The sequence below is a fragment of the Thunnus thynnus genome, chromosome 13 (genome assembly GCF_963924715.1).
Source record: "Thunnus thynnus chromosome 13, fThuThy2.1, whole genome shotgun sequence".
Lineage (NCBI taxonomy): Eukaryota > Metazoa > Chordata > Actinopteri > Scombriformes > Scombridae > Thunnus > Thunnus thynnus.
In genome coordinates this window covers 31,047,258-31,066,020 of record NC_089529.1, presented here as the reverse complement: position 1 = coordinate 31,066,020, position 18,763 = coordinate 31,047,258, and the positions used below count along the sequence as shown (strand labels likewise).

General features: G+C 41.6%; 2 protein-coding genes and 1 long non-coding RNA gene across 5 annotated transcripts in view; 2 read left to right on the top strand and 1 right to left on the bottom strand.

The window, feature by feature from the left end:
* Window positions 1–266: 266 nt before the first annotated feature.
* LOC137196189 (NLR family CARD domain-containing protein 3-like) lies at window positions 267–16,068 on the top strand. 3 transcript variants are annotated; one of them, XM_067609035.1, is made up of 14 exons: window positions 268–333; window positions 3,118–3,165; window positions 3,427–3,528; window positions 3,626–3,781; window positions 3,865–3,981; window positions 5,593–5,721; window positions 5,805–5,921; window positions 7,547–7,625; window positions 7,787–8,015; window positions 8,186–9,989; window positions 10,110–10,283; window positions 11,247–11,420; window positions 14,439–14,485; window positions 14,618–16,068. In XM_067609035.1, the coding sequence occupies exons 3-14, from the start codon at window positions 3,440–3,442 to the stop codon at window positions 15,274–15,276; spliced, it is 3,774 nt and encodes a 1,257-aa protein (XP_067465136.1). In that variant the 5' UTR covers window positions 268–333; window positions 3,118–3,165; window positions 3,427–3,439; the 3' UTR covers window positions 15,277–16,068. The 3 variants fall into 3 exon arrangements, with proteins under 3 accessions (XP_067465138.1, XP_067465136.1, XP_067465137.1); XM_067609037.1 differs by lacking the exon at window positions 5,593–5,721 and having other exon boundaries at window positions 267–333; XM_067609036.1 differs by lacking the exon at window positions 5,805–5,921.
* LOC137196193 (uncharacterized) overlaps window positions 14,885–18,763 on the bottom strand; it is a 10,860-nt gene continuing 6,981 nt past the window's right edge. Inside the window, exon 2 of the long non-coding RNA XR_010931223.1 lies at window positions 14,885–14,972. This is a non-coding gene — a long non-coding RNA (uncharacterized lncRNA). The remainder of the gene's footprint in view (window positions 14,973–18,763) is intronic.
* The window catches only part of LOC137196192 (cornifelin homolog B-like), a 31,949-nt gene continuing 31,668 nt past the window's right edge, over window positions 18,483–18,763 (top strand). Inside the window, exon 1 of the mRNA XM_067609044.1 lies at window positions 18,483–18,664. The gene's annotated coding sequence lies outside the window, so the exon portion shown is untranslated. The remainder of the gene's footprint in view (window positions 18,665–18,763) is intronic.

Genomic DNA, 18,763 nt, shown 5'->3' with positions numbered 1-18,763 from the left:
TCCTATTTGTTTAATTGGGTTCACTTTATCTAGTTTTAGGACTTGTGTAAATATCTGATCATGTTTTAGGTCATATTTATGCAGAAATACAGAAAATTCTAAAGGGTCCACAAACTTTCAAGCAGCTCTGTGCTCGGCCTAACTGGTAAAACTCGTCTGGTCTCCCATGTTTGTCGCAGCCTGTGACACTAAACTTGTTTGTCAGAAGGTGTAACAGTTTGTGTAACCTAACCCTCTCTCTCATCTCTCTGGTATTTCCTTCTGTTTTTCCTTTGGGAGTTTACTTCCTCTTTCTGTTCTCGTCGTGTCGCAGCTTCTTTTCTCCATCTAAAGGTATTTATTGTGACTTTATTGTGTTTATATTGTGACAGTTTTCACTGTTTGACTCTTGAATGACTCTTTGTTCATCTTGTTAGTTTAGTTCCAGTAGAAACAGCAGAAATCTGTAGTTCAGAACTCTACTAACAGTCAACACAAATCAACATGCTGGAAGTTTTCCTCCATTTTAGGTTCACTGTTCAAAGTGTCCAATAACAGCTGACAGTACTGAGTTAGTGTTCACAGATCAATAATTTACAACATTTGTACATAACTTTATTTGTTATTTACAAGCAGAGGAAACAGCGCGTCTCACGCACGGCTGCTGCGGCGCGTCATCTAGAGATTCGGGGTCGCGCCTGTTTTTTCCGCGTAAGGCGCGGTTCTCAGCAAAAACAGACAGAGAAATGATCAGTTGTTAGTCCTAATAACATCGTACCAGCAACATCACACCTTTCACTATGGTTTCAATGTCTATATCTGTAGAATATGTCACCACTGCGGGTCAGCCTGCGCGGTGCAGCCGGGGCAGGAAGCCTCTCTGGCGGGGAACTCCAGTAAAGAGAGTCGGTGACACACGGAGCTTCTTCTCTCGACTCCTGCTCACTTTCAGTCAGATCAGTTCCAACCAGAGTTCTGCCTGCTGTTTCTCCTGCTTCCAGGCAGAGATTTGGTGTTATTTTCCTTATTTGTTGTCAGTTTCCCTCCTGACAGTTTGGAGGTTTTGGTGTGTTTGGCTCGTTTGGGGAACTTGGTGTCGTCTAGAGGGATTTTATTCTCTTGGAGCAGTGACAGCAGGGTTTAACTGGCAGAATGATTAATATAATCAATAAAACCCCGTCCTTTGTGAGGAGTGTATGTGACTGACACCACCATCCCCGTCAGAAAGAAAACCACTTTCACCTCACATATTATTTATTTATTTAGTTTTAAAGATTGAGCGCATGCTTCTTAATCTTTTTCTGACTAAACTAAATATAAATGAAATTTATACTTAAATGATATGAAAATGCTATTATTAATGGCAATTTTCAAAGCCAACTCTATGTAGAAAGATAGAGCAGCAGCAGCAGTGTGTGTCTCAGGAGTAATGAAGCTTCACTCAGTCGCTGCACAAACATTACGCACTGCCCTGTTGCCCTGCGTGTATTTCACAGCATTAGAGACAATAATGCAGGTCTTAATGAATGTTACCCCTGTGCCACACATTGTCCCACGTCTGCATTATTTTAACACTAATTCCAACAGTCAACCTTTCACTGTCTGTTGTTACTCTGAAAAATTACCTGCATATAACATGTAATATGTGCATCAATAATAATAAATGAGACTCAAATAAATACACAGCTGACACTGAGTGTTAAAGGCTCAATGTATGATGCTGCTGCTTTTCATAAATGAATGAAATAGATTATTAATAATATGCTGTTTAGTTGTGTTTAATGTTGAGCAGTAAAAGTAAACCATGTTTTAATAGATGTTCTGCAGTGAATTTATTGTTCATCAAACAGTAAAATGTGCTGCAGTTATATTAGGAACACTGTCACTAGCTAGCAAGTCAACAACAGCTCACCAACCTGACAGATACACATTTTATCAGCTTTCAACACGTCACTAACTGCACTTAAACACAGTCATGTGATTATGTTCTGACAGTTTGACATCAAATGAACTCAAACGGTTTCAAACAGTCTTGAGTTTGTTTGTGTAAAACATTTTATTCATTGTCAGAGAAGTTTAGTGTCAGTATGAAGGGTCGCCCCATTCAGTCACCTTTAAACTGGTGCATGTTTTAATAACCAGTATCATGCTGGTAGTGAGGGAGACTTTGTTTCACAGGTGGTATGGTTAGTGATTAACAGCTAATAAAAGTCATTAAATAATATTCTCTGGAATCTTTCTAAACTATATCACAGACAAACTGTTGAAAACATCTTTTCATTGATGATATTCAGTATTTTAACCAAGCTAAGAGCTGCAGCAATAGAAACTAAAGTTTATGTTGCTGCCAAACCTTCATTCAGTATCTTTATACTATATCAATATAAAATCAATGTCACATTATATAAACTACAAGGTGAATCACTGTCATCAAAACACAGTAAACTCTGTTTGTGGAATAATGACGGAGTTTAAACTACAATGTGATGCCTCATCACAGGAAGATCTTTGTTCTGCTGTACAGAACTGCATTTAGTGTTGAGTCAGACAGATTGTTCTCTCTTATTCTGCCTGTTGATGATGATGATGATGATGATGATGCTCCATTAATTCAACCATAAATCATGGAAACGTCTGTACTTTGATCCTTATAATCTAACACTGATTCACAGACAACATTCCCACAAGATCAAATAGAATATAACACAGCTTTAGCAACTATAACAGAACCATAAATAAAGATGAATGTAAATAAAAATATGATGCATTGATGCTCTGAAATACAAACATTCATGTGATCTTGTGGCTCCTTCTAATCTCCTCGGGGATAAAAGAGAGAGAACACGTTTAGTGTCTGACAAACTTCACAAGTTTTGTCTCCACTGATATTTGTGAAAATTGTTGCATCAGTATCTTTATGTATATTCACTAAATCATCAGTTAAAATACATGTCAGGCCTCTGAGTGTGATATGCTGCTTAACTGTTATTAATCAATAAAGTGTCATTCAGTACAATCTCTAATTAAAACAGCAAGAAGTACAAATGACTCCATAGAAAACCAGAGTCCTCAGACTGATGATGAAGGACTGACGAAGGAGAATCAGCAGCAGTTTCTCTCTCTGTGTTTCCTCTGCAGGTGAAGCTGCAAAGACTCTGTGACTGGATGTGGATCTGAATTCACCTGGTGAGTATTTTTATTTCTTCTGCTCCACCAGCAGCTCATCTCCATTAAATGTGCTCTATAGTGGTAAATGAAAAGCCAACAGAGAACTGGAACCTTCTGAAAGTAAAACATGAAACATTAAACCTCAGTGGAAATGAAGAATAATGTCTTACTTTGCTGCCATCTGGTGGTTGAATCAAGAATGACGCCGTTGTAACTGCAGTGCTGGTGTGATGTGCAGCTTGTTGTAATGAATACGCTTGTTGTTGTGTTTGTGTGAAGGTGTTTCTCTGCTATGGATCAGTGTGAGGACAGAGAGGAGGGAGTCCCTCCCTCTAAAAGCTCTCTGTGTGGGGAACATGACAGCCAGACCAAAGCTCAGAGGTGAGATGAGGATCTCTAACTGTCCATCACTGTTCTCCACTCACATCACTCCACCATCATTATTCACACTCAAAGCTCTGTGTGTGTTGTGTTGAAGAACAAAGAAGCAGCACAGACCAGACTCTGCTAAACCTGGACCTGAACCTGGACCTGGACCTGGACCCGGACCCGGACCCAGCTGTGTGTCCATGAAGAGTGACTGGTCCATGGAGGAACATGTACATTTTAAATCTGGACAACCTGCTGATGGAAGGTCAGAATGTGAAGCTGCAAAAACTGAACAGACTTTTCATTTCTATCCAACATGCACATTTGTCAGAGCTGTTGTTGTTCCAGAATTCAGCAGCAGAGACCAGACTCTCCTGGACCTGAACCCAGCTGTGTGTCCATGAAGAGTGACCGGTCCATGGGGAAACCTGTACATTTTAAATCTGGACAACCTGCTGATGGAAGGTCAGAATGTAAAGCTACAAAGACTGAACAGACTTCATTTCTGTCCAACATGCACATTTTATATTTTATTTTTTTTTACAGTTCTTTTATATCTGATATCAGTGATTTTTTTATCCTCCATCATGAGGTTGGAAAAAGTTATTATGGTCGGTGATTTTAATAATTATGTGGATGATGCCACTTGCAGCTTTGCTGCTGATTTTCTTAACATTGCTGAGTCTTGTAATTTTATTCAACATGTGTCTGGTTTCTATTATAAACAACTCTCTGCAATCTGGTTGTGTCCCAGCTTACTTCAAACATGCAGTTGTTCAGCCCCTCCTGAAAAAAACGAACCTTGACCCATACAGTCTCCATAACTACAGGCCTATATCCAAGCTGCCTTTTATTTCTAAAATTTTAGAGAAGGTTGTCGCCAAACAGCTCACTGCTGTTTGACTGCACACAACATTTTTGATAAATTCCAATCAGGTTTCCGTCAAAAGCATTCCACCAAAACTGCTCTTCTCAGAGTCTCCAGGGGCATATTGATGTCTTCTGATGTGGGTGAGTGCTCCATTTTAGTGCTGCTGGATCTTAGCGCAGCTTTTGACACTGTGGATCACAGAATAATGATAGAAAGGCTTAGACAGGGTGTGGTTGTCTCAGGGAGTGACCTGGACTGGTTCTCCTCCTACCTCTCAGATAGGAGATTTTCTGTGTCTCTTGGTCCTTAGATGTCCCAAACTGCTGCTCTTTCCTGTGGTGTGCCTCATGGTTCCGTTTTGGGTCCTATTCTCTTTGCTTTATATATGCTCCCCCGAGGTCAAGTTACCAGCAAATTTAGTGATATTTCCATTCCATGATCACTGTTACGCTGAAGATATTCAGCTCTATGTCTCTTTTATGGCCGATAACCCCAACAAACTGTCTGTGCTGCACAACTGTCTGACTGCCATAAAGGACTGGATGTCAAACAGCTTCTCACAGCTTAATACTGACAAGACAGAGGTTCTCATCATTGCTTCTGACAGTATAGCTCCCAGGGTTGCTCAGATAACTAAGTCCAGCAGGATGACTCACATCACACCTATTTTAAGTTTTAGGATTCATTTTAAGGTTCTTGTTATCACGTATAAAGCCCTGCATGGACAGGCACCTGAGTGCATCAGTGATCTAATCAATCCCCATATTGACAATAGGTCACTTTGGTCTCTCGCTCTCGGCTGAAAACTAAAGGTGATCGTGTCTTTGCAAATGTGGCTCCAACACTATGTCTTCCTTTACATATACAGTCTGCATTTTCCATAGATGCTTTTAAAAAACAATTGAAGACCCATCTTTTTTAATTACTTTTGTGTCATCTTGAGCTGTGTGTGATGTGAAGTGATCATTTGTTCATTTGTTTCTTCTTGAGGTACCCTGCTGCCTGTGTTTTGTTTTTATGTTAACTTTAACTTGTGGCATATGTTCTTATTGTTTGTGTGTTTTTATGTACTTAATTTTAACTTTTATTCCTGTGAAGCGCTTTGTGAATTTTATTATTATTATTATTATTATTATTATTATTGTTGTTGTTAGTAGTAGTAGTAGTATCATTACTATTATAATTTATCAGAGCTGTTGTTTCAGGATCCAGCAGCACAGACTAGACTCTGCTGGACCTGGACCTGGACCCGGACCCAGCTGTGTGTCCATGAAGAGTGACCGGTCCATGGGGAAACCTGTACATTTTAAACCTGGACAACCTGCTGATGGAAGGTCAGAATGTAAAGCTGCAAAAACTGAACAGACTTTTCATTTCTATCCAACATGCACATTTATCAGAGCTGTTGTTTTTCCAGGATTCAGCAGCAGAGACCAGACTCTCCTGGACCTGAACCCAGCTGTGTGTCCATGAAGAGTGACCGGTCCATGGGGAAACCTGTACATTTTAAATCTGGACAACCTGCTGATAGTGGGTAAGAATGTAAAGCTGCAAAGACTGAACAGACATTACATTTCATCAGGTTATGCTAGGAAAGAACTGGTTTGTACGACGTGTTGTCCGACCACGTCAGTGAAAAGCCGGCCGTCATAGAGAGGGAGGAGACGTGATAATCATTTAAATATGGAGATAACAGATCACATGTTCAGACAGTCTCTGCTGGAAGACATTCATGGTGTTGCACTCGCTTGTTCATATGAAAAGTGACATGATATGATTTATTTATACATTATAGACATAAAAAACATGTTAAAGTGAAAACACTTATTTCCAACATGGACCCAAGATGTTAAAAGACAAAAGACAAGACATACAACATAAAACTGAATCAACACAAATTAAATAAAAATAATAAACGCCCATATCAAAACACAAAGTACAACAAAGACAATTTGATGGCTGAAGTAAAACTGGAATTGCAGATTTCATTAGAAACCTGTGACCATGTTCCATAAATAAGTCCTGACCTGACCTAAGCTCCTCTCATTTTTAACAGCTGGATGTGTAACAGGAGGCTGTTCCACAACACGGCAGCAGCTTAAAAAAAGGAACTTCTGGCTACATTATTCACTGGAGAGACTTTATATGAACACACACTGGCCCTGGTGTTATAGCCATGCTGAGTATGTTCCATTGTTATCTGTGAAGTATTGAGGAGCAAACCACTTTCTGATTCATTACTAAGAGTTGTGAATTTCACTGACATTATTCCCAGATAGCAGTAATGCAGAATCATCAGCATACAGCAGCAGCTTGCATGTCATAGCAGCTGTCGTATCATTTATATACATAAGAAATAAAAGAGGCCCTAAAATAGAACTGCACAGCACCACACATGTAATATCCTGAGGTTCTGATAGAACCACTTCAACATCACAGTCTTGAGTTCTTCCTGTAATGTAAGAAATAAATCATTTTACAGCAGTATGTCCAAACACCATGCACTGTAACTTTGACAACAGCACAGAATGATTCACTGTGTCAAAAGCTTTCTGCAAGTCAGCATAATTTCCTCCATCAAGGTTTTGTCTAATAAAATCAAACAAATTAATAAGACAGGTGTCAGTAGAGTCTGCTGCTGTAAAGCTAAACTGAAGCTCATACAATATATTGTATCTGACTAAATACTCCTCTACCTGCTCAAACACAAGACGTCCAAAAACCTCAGACATGACACCTGCCGACTTTCTCACTTTCTCACATCTGAATGTCATTTTCATACTGGGAGCTGCCCAGTTCAACCAGTCTGATACAAGCAGACACTGAGCAGCTCCACTGGAGCAGCTGGAGGTTGTAGCTGCCTTGCTCCAGGGCACTTCAGCAGTGTACAGTGAGGGAGGGAGAGCTGTATGGAGGGTTGTTCAGAGCTGTTGGGACTAAACCAAACTGACTGATGAAGCAACACACTGAACTGAAAGCTACAAACACACTGAGCTGTTGATCCTCAGTGGGATCAGCAGGACTAGTAAAGCTTTACCACTACAGGGAGTCATCTGATTCTCTGTTCACATCCAAATATCACTTGATGGACCTTTAGCTTGTGTTTGTCTCTGTGTGGACAGACATAATGTGAACTCATATTTCTTGATTCCTCCACAGAGTGGACCAGGAGAGCTCAGAGGTTCCCAGTGGTCAGTCTGCCCAGCAGCATCAAACACACCTGGACTCCATATTTATGGTCTGTACATGTACAACAAGTACTTTTACATCTATTCTGTTCACAATCATCTCCATGCTGCACTTTGTAGACCAGTGGATTGTCAGTCTGTCCAACATGGATCTGATGTTTGCTTCATGATGTTAGTTTGATTGTGTGATTCATATAGTATTCTGTTCCAGCTGCTGGAGGAGAACATCTTCACTTTTGTGAAGAACGAGCTGAAGAAGATGCAGAAGGTTCTGAGTCCAGATTACCCAGAATGCTTAGAGAGTCAGAGGGAGGATGAGGAGGTGTTGGACGGTGAGGAGGAAGAGCAGAGGAGGAGCAGCAGAGAGGCATTTCTGAAGATCACACTGCACTTCCTGAGGAGAATGAAGCAGGAGGAGCTGGCTGACCGTCTGCAGAGCAGTAAGAGGATTTCTATAAAGATTTAACATGATGGGTAAATGAGGAATTTACTGATGTCTCAACAGATGGAGGAAAATACGTTTTATTCACTCATTCTTTGAGGGACTGAAATGTTTAAATATTTGCTTCATACTTCATTCATTGATCCTATTTCCTGTGTGTTCATTCAGGGAATCGTGCTGGCAGGTGTCAACGTAAACTCAAGTCTAACCTGAAGAAGAAGTTCCAGTGTGTGTTTGAGGGGATTGCTAAAGCAGGAAACTCAACCCTTCTGAATCAGATCTACACAGAGCTCTACATCACAGAGGGAGGGACTGCAGAGGTAAATGATGAACATGAGGTCAGACAGATTGAAACAGCATCCAGGAAACCAGTCAGACCAGAAACAACAATCAGACAAGAAGACATCTTTAAATCCTCACCTGGAAGAGATGAACCAATCAGAACAGTGATGACAAAGGGAGTGGCTGGCATTGGGAAAACAGTCTTAACACAGAAGTTCACTCTGGACTGGGCTGAAGACAAAGCCAACAAGGACATACAGTTCACATTTCCATTCACTTTCAGAGAGCTGAATGTGCTGAAAGGGAAAAAGTACAGCTTGGTGGAACTTGTTCATCACTTCTTTACTGAAACCAAAGAAGCAGGAATCTGCAGGTTTGAAGAGTTCCAGGTTGTGTTCATCTTTGACGGTCTGGATGAGTGTCGACTTCCTCTGGACTTCCACAACAATAAGATCCTGACTGATGTTACAGAGTCCACCTCAGTGGATGTGCTGCTGACAAACCTCATCGGGGGGAAACTGCTTCCCTCTGCTCGCCTCTGGATAACCACACGACCTGCAGCAGCCAATCAGATCCCTCCTGAGTGTGTCGGCATGGTGACAGAGGTCAGAGGGTTCACTGATCCACAGAAGGAGGAATACTTCAGGAAGAGGTTCAGAGATGAGGAGCAGGCCAGCAACATCATCTCCCACATCAAGACATCACGAAGCCTCCACATCATGTGCCACATGCCAGTCTTCTGCTGGATCACTGCTACAGTTCTGGAGGATCTGTTGAAAAGCAGAGGGGGAGGAAAGCTGCCCAAGACCCTGACTGAGATGTACATCCACTTCCTGGTGATTCAGTCCAAGCTGAAGAATGTCAAGTATGATGGAGGAGCTGAGACAGATCCACACTGGAATGAAAAGAGCAGGAAGATGATTGAGTCTCTGGGAAAACTGGCTTTTGAGCAGCTGCAGAAAGGCAACCTGATCTTCTATGAATCAGACCTGACAGAGTCTGGCATCGATATCAGAGCAGCCTCAGTGTACTCAGGAGTGTTCACACAGATCTTTAAAGAGGAGAGAGGGCTGTACCAGGACAAGGTGTTCTGCTTCGTCCATCTGAGCGTTCAGGAGTTTCTGGCTGCTCTTCATGTCCATCTGACATTCATCAACTCTGGAGTCAATCTGCTGGTAGAAGATAGAACAACATCCCAGAAGTCTGAAACAAGAGAAGAGAAATCTACAGAGACACATTTCTACCAGAGTTCTGTGGACGAGGCCTTAAAGAGTCAAAATGGGCATTTGGATTTGTTCCTCCGCTTCCTCCTGGGTCTTTCACTGCAGACCAATCAGACTCTCCTACGAGGTCTGCTGACACAGACAGGAAGTAGCTCACAGACCAATAAGGAAACAGTCAAGTACATCAAGAAGAAGATCAGTAAGGATCCCTCTGCAGAGAGAAGCATCAATCTGTTCCACTGTCTGAATGAACTGAATGATCATTCTTTAGTGGAGGGGATCCAACAGTCCCTGAGATCAGGAAGTCTCTCCACAGATAAACTGTCTCCTGCTCAGTGGTCAGCTCTGGTCTTCATCTTACTGTCATCAGAAAAAGATGTGGACGTGTTTGACCTGAAGAAATACTCTGCTTCAGAGAAGGCTCTTCTGAGGCTGCTGCCAGTGGTCAAAGCCTCCAACAAAGCTCTGTAAGTGCACAGATAGTTATTTATTGATTGATTTATTGATTTATTGAAAAGATATTCAAAGAAATATACTCAAGATGGGAGAAAATTTTTTTTAAGTATGTTTCCACATTTGTTCTCCAGACTGAGTGATTGTAACCTCTCAGAGAGAAGCTGTGCAGCTCTGTCCTCAGTTCTCAGCTCCCAGTCCTCCAGTCTGAGAGAGCTGGATATGAGTAACAACAACCTGCAGAGTTCAGGGGTGACGCTGCTGTCTGCTGGACTGAAGAGTCCACACTGCAGACTGGAAACTCTCAGGTCAGGATTCATCAACCTGCTCAACTGATCACCATTTAAACTGTGATTTATATGAGTTGATAAACACCTGGACATTTTCTCTACTCAAATTATTTTCAGACCAGTTGTATATTTAGACCCTGTGAATAACTTTCTATTTATATATTTTCATTAGTTTTTTTCTGTCTCCTGAAATACCAGAGAGCAGTTTTAGATTCAAAAACTGAATGAAGAACTGTGTAACTGGCCCAAAGTAAAACACATGCAGACAGTTATTCAGTGAATAGTGTTTTGGTAACAGTTATAGTTTCTTTTAATTTCCAAGCAGTATCTGTGCTGGGATAATAGTGATTTTTAGTCACAATGGTGATGTGACAGTGCATCCTAGCTGTTATGTGGCTAACCACCATTTAATTCTTCTTTTGTTTCAAACAACCTTAAAACTCATGATTACTGAAACTGTGTGAAGTACAGTCTGTGACTGAGAGTGAAGGAGTCAGAAATGTTTGCTTGTTTTTACATTTATTTCCACAACCTTCAGTCCTTATATACCACATTAGTTAGGATTCCTGTTCTGTATTCAACTGTGAGCATCTGAGATGGAGTCATTTACCTCTGCGACGTGTTGGAGGTTTGAAGTTTTTACAAACTGTAGTCAGATCTGTCACCTTCAGCTCTTCATCTTATCAGCTCATTGTGGCTGCTTCTTCTTTTACAATTCTTTATTTAGACCTATTTTTAGCAGTGAAGAGTTAGCAGATGCTAGCATCATGTTGACTAAGGTTACAAAAAGCTGGAACTGCCTCACAATACAAACCTTACTGTGGTTGGCCATTTGAATTCAGAAGTCGTGAATGGAAGTATTAAGTTTAACTCTAATGATTACAGAAACATATTGGTGATGAAAGTAATAAACACACTACCTTCCAGTCCTGCAGTGATCTTAGATCATGTGACATGTATGTTCGTTTTGTGTGTCTGCAGCCTGTCAGGATGTCTGATCACAGAAGAAGGCTGTGCTTCTCTGACCTCAGCTCTGAGCTCCAACCCCTCCCATTTGAGAGAGCTGGACATCAGCTACAATCATCCAGGAGACTCAGGAGAGAAGCTGCTGTCTGCTGGATTGGAGGATCCACACTGGAGACTGGACACTCTCAGGTATGGATAGACAGGTGGACTCTCTCAGATATGGACCAACTCAGTCTCACAGCAATTCGTGAAATAGTCATGTAATTTAATCTATCTATTTTTGTACATTGACACGATTTTTCCATTTATTTCGTGACAGTCAGCACAACTTTAAAAATAATGTATTTCAATTGGAAGTAGGTTTTGTTCCTGCAGCAGGTTTTTTTCTGTCAGTTGGGACTCGGGAGCTCAGAGGCTGTATTGTTTGTTTCTCATTTGTTATTCATTTTTAAATTATAACCGCTACATCACTCAACATTTAATCAAAAGATTTGATCCTTGTTTTTATTTTTTTATTCTAATATTACCAGTCTGGTGGGACCGGGGTATTTTCCTCACTGTTGATTTTAATATCTTTAACATTTCTCAACACTAAACAAGAAGGTGTCCTTGATAACTCAACAATATGAAAGGTTGTGACCATCCGTTTTAATTATTTCAGCTTTGATTGTGAGAAATCAAGTTTTCTTGTCAGTTCATATTGTTGAGTTATCAAGGACGCCTTCATGTTTTATGTTGAGAAATGTTAAAGATATTAAAATCAACAGTGGGGAAAATACTCATACGCAGCGCGTCCTCTCCGGTCCCACCAGACTGCTAATATTAGAATAAAAAAATGAAAACAAGGATCAAATCTCTTGAATAAATGTTGAGTGATGTAGCGGTTATAGTTTAAAAATGAAGAACAAATGAGAAAAAACAATCCAGCCTCTGAGCTCCCGAGTCCCAACTGACAGAAAAAAACCTGCTGCAGGAACGAAACCTTCTTCCGTGTCAATGAACACTAAATTTAGTGAATATTTCACTGATTACTGTGAGACTGAGACAGACAGGTGGACACTCTTAGGTGAGGACAGACAGGTGGACACTCAGGTACAGACAGACAGGTGGACACTCAGGTGAGGACAGACAGGTGGACACTCTCAGGTGAGGACAGACGGGTGGACGCTCTCAGGTGAGGACAGACAGGTGGACTCTCAGGTGTGGACAGATGGGTGGACACTCTCAGGTTTGGACAGACAGGTGGACGCTCTCTGGTGAGGACAGACAGGTGGACACGCTCAGGTACAGACAGACAGGTGGACATGCTCAGGTACAGACAGACAGGTGGACACTCTCAGGTGAGGACAGACAGGTGGACACTCAGGTACAAACAGACAGGTGGACACTTTCAGGTGAGGACAGACAGGGGGACACTCTCAGGTGAGGACAGAAAGGTGGACACTCAGGTACAGACAGACAGGTGGACACTCTCAGGTGAGGACAGACAGGGGGACACTCTCAGGTGTGGACAGACAGGTGGACACTCTCAGGTACAGACAGACAGGTGGACTCTCTCAGGTGAGGACAGACAGGTGGACTCTCAGGTACAGACAGACAGGTGGACACTCTCAGGTGTGGACAGACAGGTGGACACTCTCTGGTTGAGGGCAGACAGGTGGACACTCTCAGGTGTGGACAGACAGGTGAACACTCTCTGGTGAGGGCAGACAGGTGGACACTCTCAGGTGTGGACAGACAGGTGGACACTCTCTGGTGAGGACAGACAGGTGGACTCTCTCAGGTGAGGACAGACAGGTGGACACTATCAAGTACAGACAGACAGGTGGACGCTCTCAGGTAGAGACAGACAGGTGGACACTCTCAGGTGTGGACAGACAGGTGGACACTCTCAGGTACAGACAGACAGGTGGATGCTCTCAGGTAGAGACAGACAGGTGGACACTCTCAGGTGTGGACAGACAGGTGGACACTCTCAGGTACAGACAGACAGGTGGATGCTCTCAGGTACAGACAGACAGGTGGACTCTCAGGTACAGACAGACAGGTGGACACTCTCAGGTGTGGACAGACAGGTGGACACTCTCTGGTGAGGGCAGACAGGTGGACACTCTCAGGTGTGGACAGACAGGTGAACACTCTCTGGTGAGGGCAGACAGGTGGACTCTCTCAGGTGAGGACAGACAGGTGGACACTATCAAGTACAGACAGACAGGTGGATGCTCTCAGGTACAGACAGACAGGTGGACTCTCAGGTACAGACAGACAGGTGGACACTCTCAGGTGTGGACAGACAGGTGGACACTCTCAGGTGTGGACAGACAGGTGGACACTCTCAGGTAGAGACAGACAGGTGGACACTCTCAGGTGTGGACAGACAGGTGGACACTCTCTGGTGAGGACAGACAGGTGGACTCTCTCAGGTGAGGACAGACAGGTGGACACTATCAAGTACAGACAGACAGGTGGACGCTCTCAGGTAGAGACAGACAGGTGGACACTCTCAGGTGTGGACAGACAGGTGGACACTCTCAGGTACAGACAGACAGGTGGATGCTCTCAGGTACAGACAGACAGGTGGACACTCTCAGGTGAGGACAGACAGGTGGGCACTCTCAGGTGTGGACAGACAGGTGGACACTCTCAGGTGAGGACAGACAGACAGGTGGACACTCTCAGGTGAGGACAGACAGGTGGACGCTCTCAGGTGAGGACAGACAGGTGGACACTCTCAGGTGAGGACAGACAGGTGGACAGTAAATCAGCTCAAACTCTTGAGACTGCAGCTGATTGTCAGCTGTAACCATCATGCAGGAATGTTCCACCTGTGTGAGAGGAAATAACTTGTCAGTCGTCCAAAGATTGTTGAGGAAAGACAAACAGAAACAGGCGGTTTATCATTTTCATGTTAGTGTGAATCAGTTTAAACAGTCCTGTCATCTGTTCACAATACAAACTGCTGAGTCTGACAAGAAAAAGTCTCATTGTTGACATGATTTGACTTTGAGACACCTGTTTCTGATTGGCTGAATGTAGCTGCTGTCGATAGTTGTCGTGCGATGTAATGTGATGGACGGTTGTGTTACCTAGCAACAGCAAAGCAGCTCAGTGTGATGAGGATCAGAGCTGCTTTTTCTAGAGTGATGTCATGTCCATGTTTGCATGCTGAAAGAGAACGTGCTGCTCTGACCCCCCTCCTCCTTTCAGGCTGCAGCCTGCTGGAGTCCGATGGTTGACACCAGGTCTGAGGAAGTGTAAGTGTGTTTTTCATTTCATTCATCAAAACAAAGCTCATTCACATCCTACTGACGATGAAGATGATGTCATCATCAAACAGATGATAGATCAATAACTGCAGCTGTATTGTGTCTCGTTCTCTCCATCAGATTTCTGTCAACTCACACTGGATCCAAACACAGTAAACAGAAACCTCAAACTGTCTGACAACAACAGGAAGGTGACATGTGTGGAGGAGGATCAGTCATATCCTGATCATCCAGACAGATTTGATTACTATCATCAGCTGCTGTGTAGAAATGATCTGACTGGTCGCTGTTACTGGGAGGTGGAGTGGAGAGGAAACGTTTATATATCAGTGAGTTACAGAGGAATCAACAGAAAAGGAGACAGTGAAGACTGTAGCTTTGGAGGGAATGATCAGTCCTGGAGTCTGAACTGCTCTGTTGATGGTCGTTACTCTGTCCGTCACAATAACAGACAAACATCCATCTCCTCCTCCTCCTCTTCCTCCTCCTCCTCCTCCTCCTCCTCCTCCTCCTCCTCCTCCTCCTCCTCCTCCTCTGTGTCTAACAGAGTAGCAGTGTATGTGGACTGTCCTGCTGGCACTCTGTCCTTCTACAGAGTCTCCTCTGACACACTGATCCACCTCCACACCTTCAACACCACATTCACTCAGCCTCTGTATGCTGGGTTTGGGGTCTGGTCTAACTGGTCTAACTGGTCTGGTTCCTCAGTGTCTCTGTGTGGTCTGGAGGAGGAAGAGTCTCCTCCTGTTAGAGAAACTTTCTCACTGCTGACCAGATAGTTCAGTCTGTACAGGATCACACACAGCTGATGGTATTTAGTACCAACATGATCTCTCACTGCTTGTAAATGTAAACATGGTTTCCACATGATTGACAGTTTGTTTGTAAAATGAATCAAATGATAAACTGAGTCCAGTTGTTGTTGTTTTCTGTTGTTAGTGTATTAGAAAGGCTTGAACTGTAATGGGATAATGGGAATGGGATCTTCACAATGTTTAGTTGTAGTTCTTCTAGTAGTTTCATAGTAACTGTGTTACCTGATTCCTTCACTTATTTAGAGATCACATGACAAATGATGGTCAGAACAACAGGCCTCCTATTGGCTGGTTAAATAAACACCTCTAATGGTGAAGGCTGAGGCTCAGCAGCTGGAGTGTGGCTGCTTTTATGCTGCGTTCATATCATATTGGAATGATGCTAATTATGAGATTCTGACTTGTAAATAGAATTCAGGTCAACATTCAAGTGGTAATTATGAAGTGGAAAAGCTGAAAGCTCTGATATTTACTGGATATGGTGGATTATTGTCAATAACAGTATTTTTGAGCCTCATTCCACCAACTTTGTAATCATGCAGCCGTCTTGATTTGTTGTGTGACATGAACGCTGGCGAGTTGTAAACATGGGAATCTTTCCCGCCTCTACCATCCATCCCATATGATGTGAACACAGCATTAGAGATGAGAAGTCCAGGAGCTGTTGTGTGTTTCTGACATACAGGAAGTATTTAGTTTTTCTCTGGAGTGTTTATTTAGTTCCTGTGTAGAGAATAAAGTTCATGATGATCAGTAGCTGATGTTAGTTTTCTCCATTTATTTTTGTGTGTGTGCATGTTAATTCATATCTAATTTCATATAGTAGATTGAAGGTATTTGACAGTTTCAGGACTGTTTAAAGTGTCAGTTTAATGTGTTTAGCTCACATTCAGTCTGACAGCTGTTGTTCATTGACTGTTTCTAAATAAGTTGTGCATCATCAGCACTCAGCTGTCATTAAAGTCAGCAGGTGTCACTGTTTATTCCTTTGGTTCATACTGACAGAGATACGATGATAAATGCTGATGAATATTAGCGCCCTCTGGTGGTCAGAGTGACAAACTACAACACCATCCTGCACTGATCAGGAATTTGTGAAATGATGTTCAGAAATCATTCAAAGGCTTTTGGCTCTTTGTACATCCATGAAGATGTTTGTGAATGTGTTTTTGTAAATGATGATGATGTCTGAATAAAATGTGTAAATGTCAGTAGATTCAAAGCTAAAAACTATGTGAACCTCAGCACTCAAGTTCCCACACATATAAGTTACAGCTGCTCATTTTCTCAGCTGGTCTCAGACCTCTCAGGAGGTTTTATTCACTTCAGTTTGGGACTCTTCATTCATATCATATCTTTCACCACACTGCAATTTTTCCTTCTTATTATTCAGTTTTGTCTTATTTCTATCTACTATGTTTCTATTGAATTACTTTACATTTTGAAACATTTAGTCCTTCATGTTTAGTAAAATGTACTAAATATAGTATATAATTGTATAATTACATGAATAAAATCTAAATAATGATACATATTATTTATGTTGTTGTATTGTGGGTATTTCTAAAATCCTGGCTACAGCCCTGAATATATACACCAAAATAATGTATTACAAACAAACAATGGAGCAAAATGAACACGTAACCATGGAAACAATCCAAAAGAAGAATCCAGTTGGATGCATGGACAGGTGTTTACTCCTGAGAGAGACAGTCACATTATATTCAGTTTAAAATGTGTAAAAGAAGAGTAAGATCTGTTGAGAAATGTGTTGAGCGGATCACAGACATCTGAGTGTGCAGCTTGTTCTGCTCTGTGATATTTACTGACAAAGATCTCAAACATTGCTCAGTGAATTAATGGAGCATCATGCTGCTGTCAGGGTGGATGTTCTCTCTCTGTTTGGGTCTGTTCAGGTCCAACACAGTCTGGATCAGGTCTAATTATCCTCAGCTCTGTTTCACATCAGGACTCTTTATTTTTAACATTCATTGATGCATGTTGGCTTCAGGAAGGTGATCCATGGGTCAGTCTCAGACCTCCAGTCTGATAAATGTTTTCCATCCTTACAAGAAGAAAAAACAGCAGAAAACACTGAAAAATGTTTTTACATGAAAAGAATCAAATGTAAAGATTTGGAATATATTTGCACAAAGAATCATTTTCCAGCATCTTCAGTCTGTTCTGTCATATATAAATTATTAGTCACCTTTGGCTGCCACTCAGAGTTAAATTGACTTAATTGACATGAAACACAGCTGTAAATTCCTCCACATGTGCATCATGAGGCCATCTAGTGGACTGATAGTAGAACAACAGCAGCTGATTGCAGCTTTCATGGAAATCAAATGAATTTTCTTAAACTGTGGTGGTGTGTTTTTGTATTTCAGGATTGTATTGATTAGTTTTTATGTTGAATGTGTTTCTTTATTTTTCTTTGTCTTTTAACATCTTGGGACCATGTTGGAAATACGTGTTTTCACTGTGACATGTTATCACTTTCTGTTTTGTGTCTATAATCCATGAATAAATAAATAAATCATATCATAAACATAAACATAACTTTGCTTCAACAGATATTTATATGTACAGGTGAGAGTGTTGAAGGTTTTACAACATTTATAAATGAGTTTAAATTAGATGTTAAATCATTGAGAACAAAGAAAACTGTTTTCTCTGCATTGTAATATTGTAATAAGATGACATGTTAACATGTTTGTTTGTTTGTTATATTGAAGGTACTTTTGTTTTTCTTCAGTCTCTCATTGCTCCCACATGTCTACGCTTATTATCAATCTGATTGTACGGTGGCTGTTTTAGGACATTTCACACTCAGTTTATCAGATTCAGATTAGATCGACTTTCACTGGACTAAAGTGGACGTTTTCTTTCTTTGCTTTTCTTTATTGAACTCTCGAGTTCAGACTAAACCCCTTAAAGAAGATCAGTTGATGTCAAAAGACACACTGCAGATTGTGTTTTAAAATTGCACTGCGCTGCCGAATCTGCATAAACAGCCTCAGCTGCGCCTCCTCCAGGCTGTGAGAACAAATGGACAATAAAGACTAAATCTATCTGATGAGGATTTATACAGTCTGTCAATGTTTGACTTTAGCTGTTACAGGTTCTTTATTCCAAAGGTCAGCGCTGTGCTGGGATCATATTTCTTTACAGTCACTTCTGGTTAAAGTTGAATCCAGAGTTGAGACTGTTTGTGAAGCAACTGACATTTGAAATCTTCCTGCTGTGAGTTACATGTTTGTTCTTCCTACGTTTGGTTTCCTGGTTGAAGCTGCTGATTAATTTCACCTTCACTCATCAGCTTGATGAAAATGATTTTCAGCATCTAAAGGTAACGTAAGCAACAGGTTTCATCATGTTTGTGTCAGCGGGGGTTAAAATGATGTGACACCAGTAGAGATGGTGCTAGTAGTGATTTATTATGTTGCTT

Coding starts and splice junctions, on each gene's coding strand:
- LOC137196189 (XM_067609035.1), top strand. CDS start 3,440: ATGGATCAGTGTGAGGACAGAGAGGAGGGAGTCCCTCCCTCTAAAAGC. Junction 8,016..8,185: donor GGCTGACCGTCTGCAGAGCA/GTAAGAGGATTT, acceptor GTGTTCATTCAG/GGAATCGTGCTGGCAGGTGT. Junction 11,421..14,438: donor TGGAGACTGGACACTCTCAG/GTATGGATAGAC, acceptor TCCTCCTTTCAG/GCTGCAGCCTGCTGGAGTCC.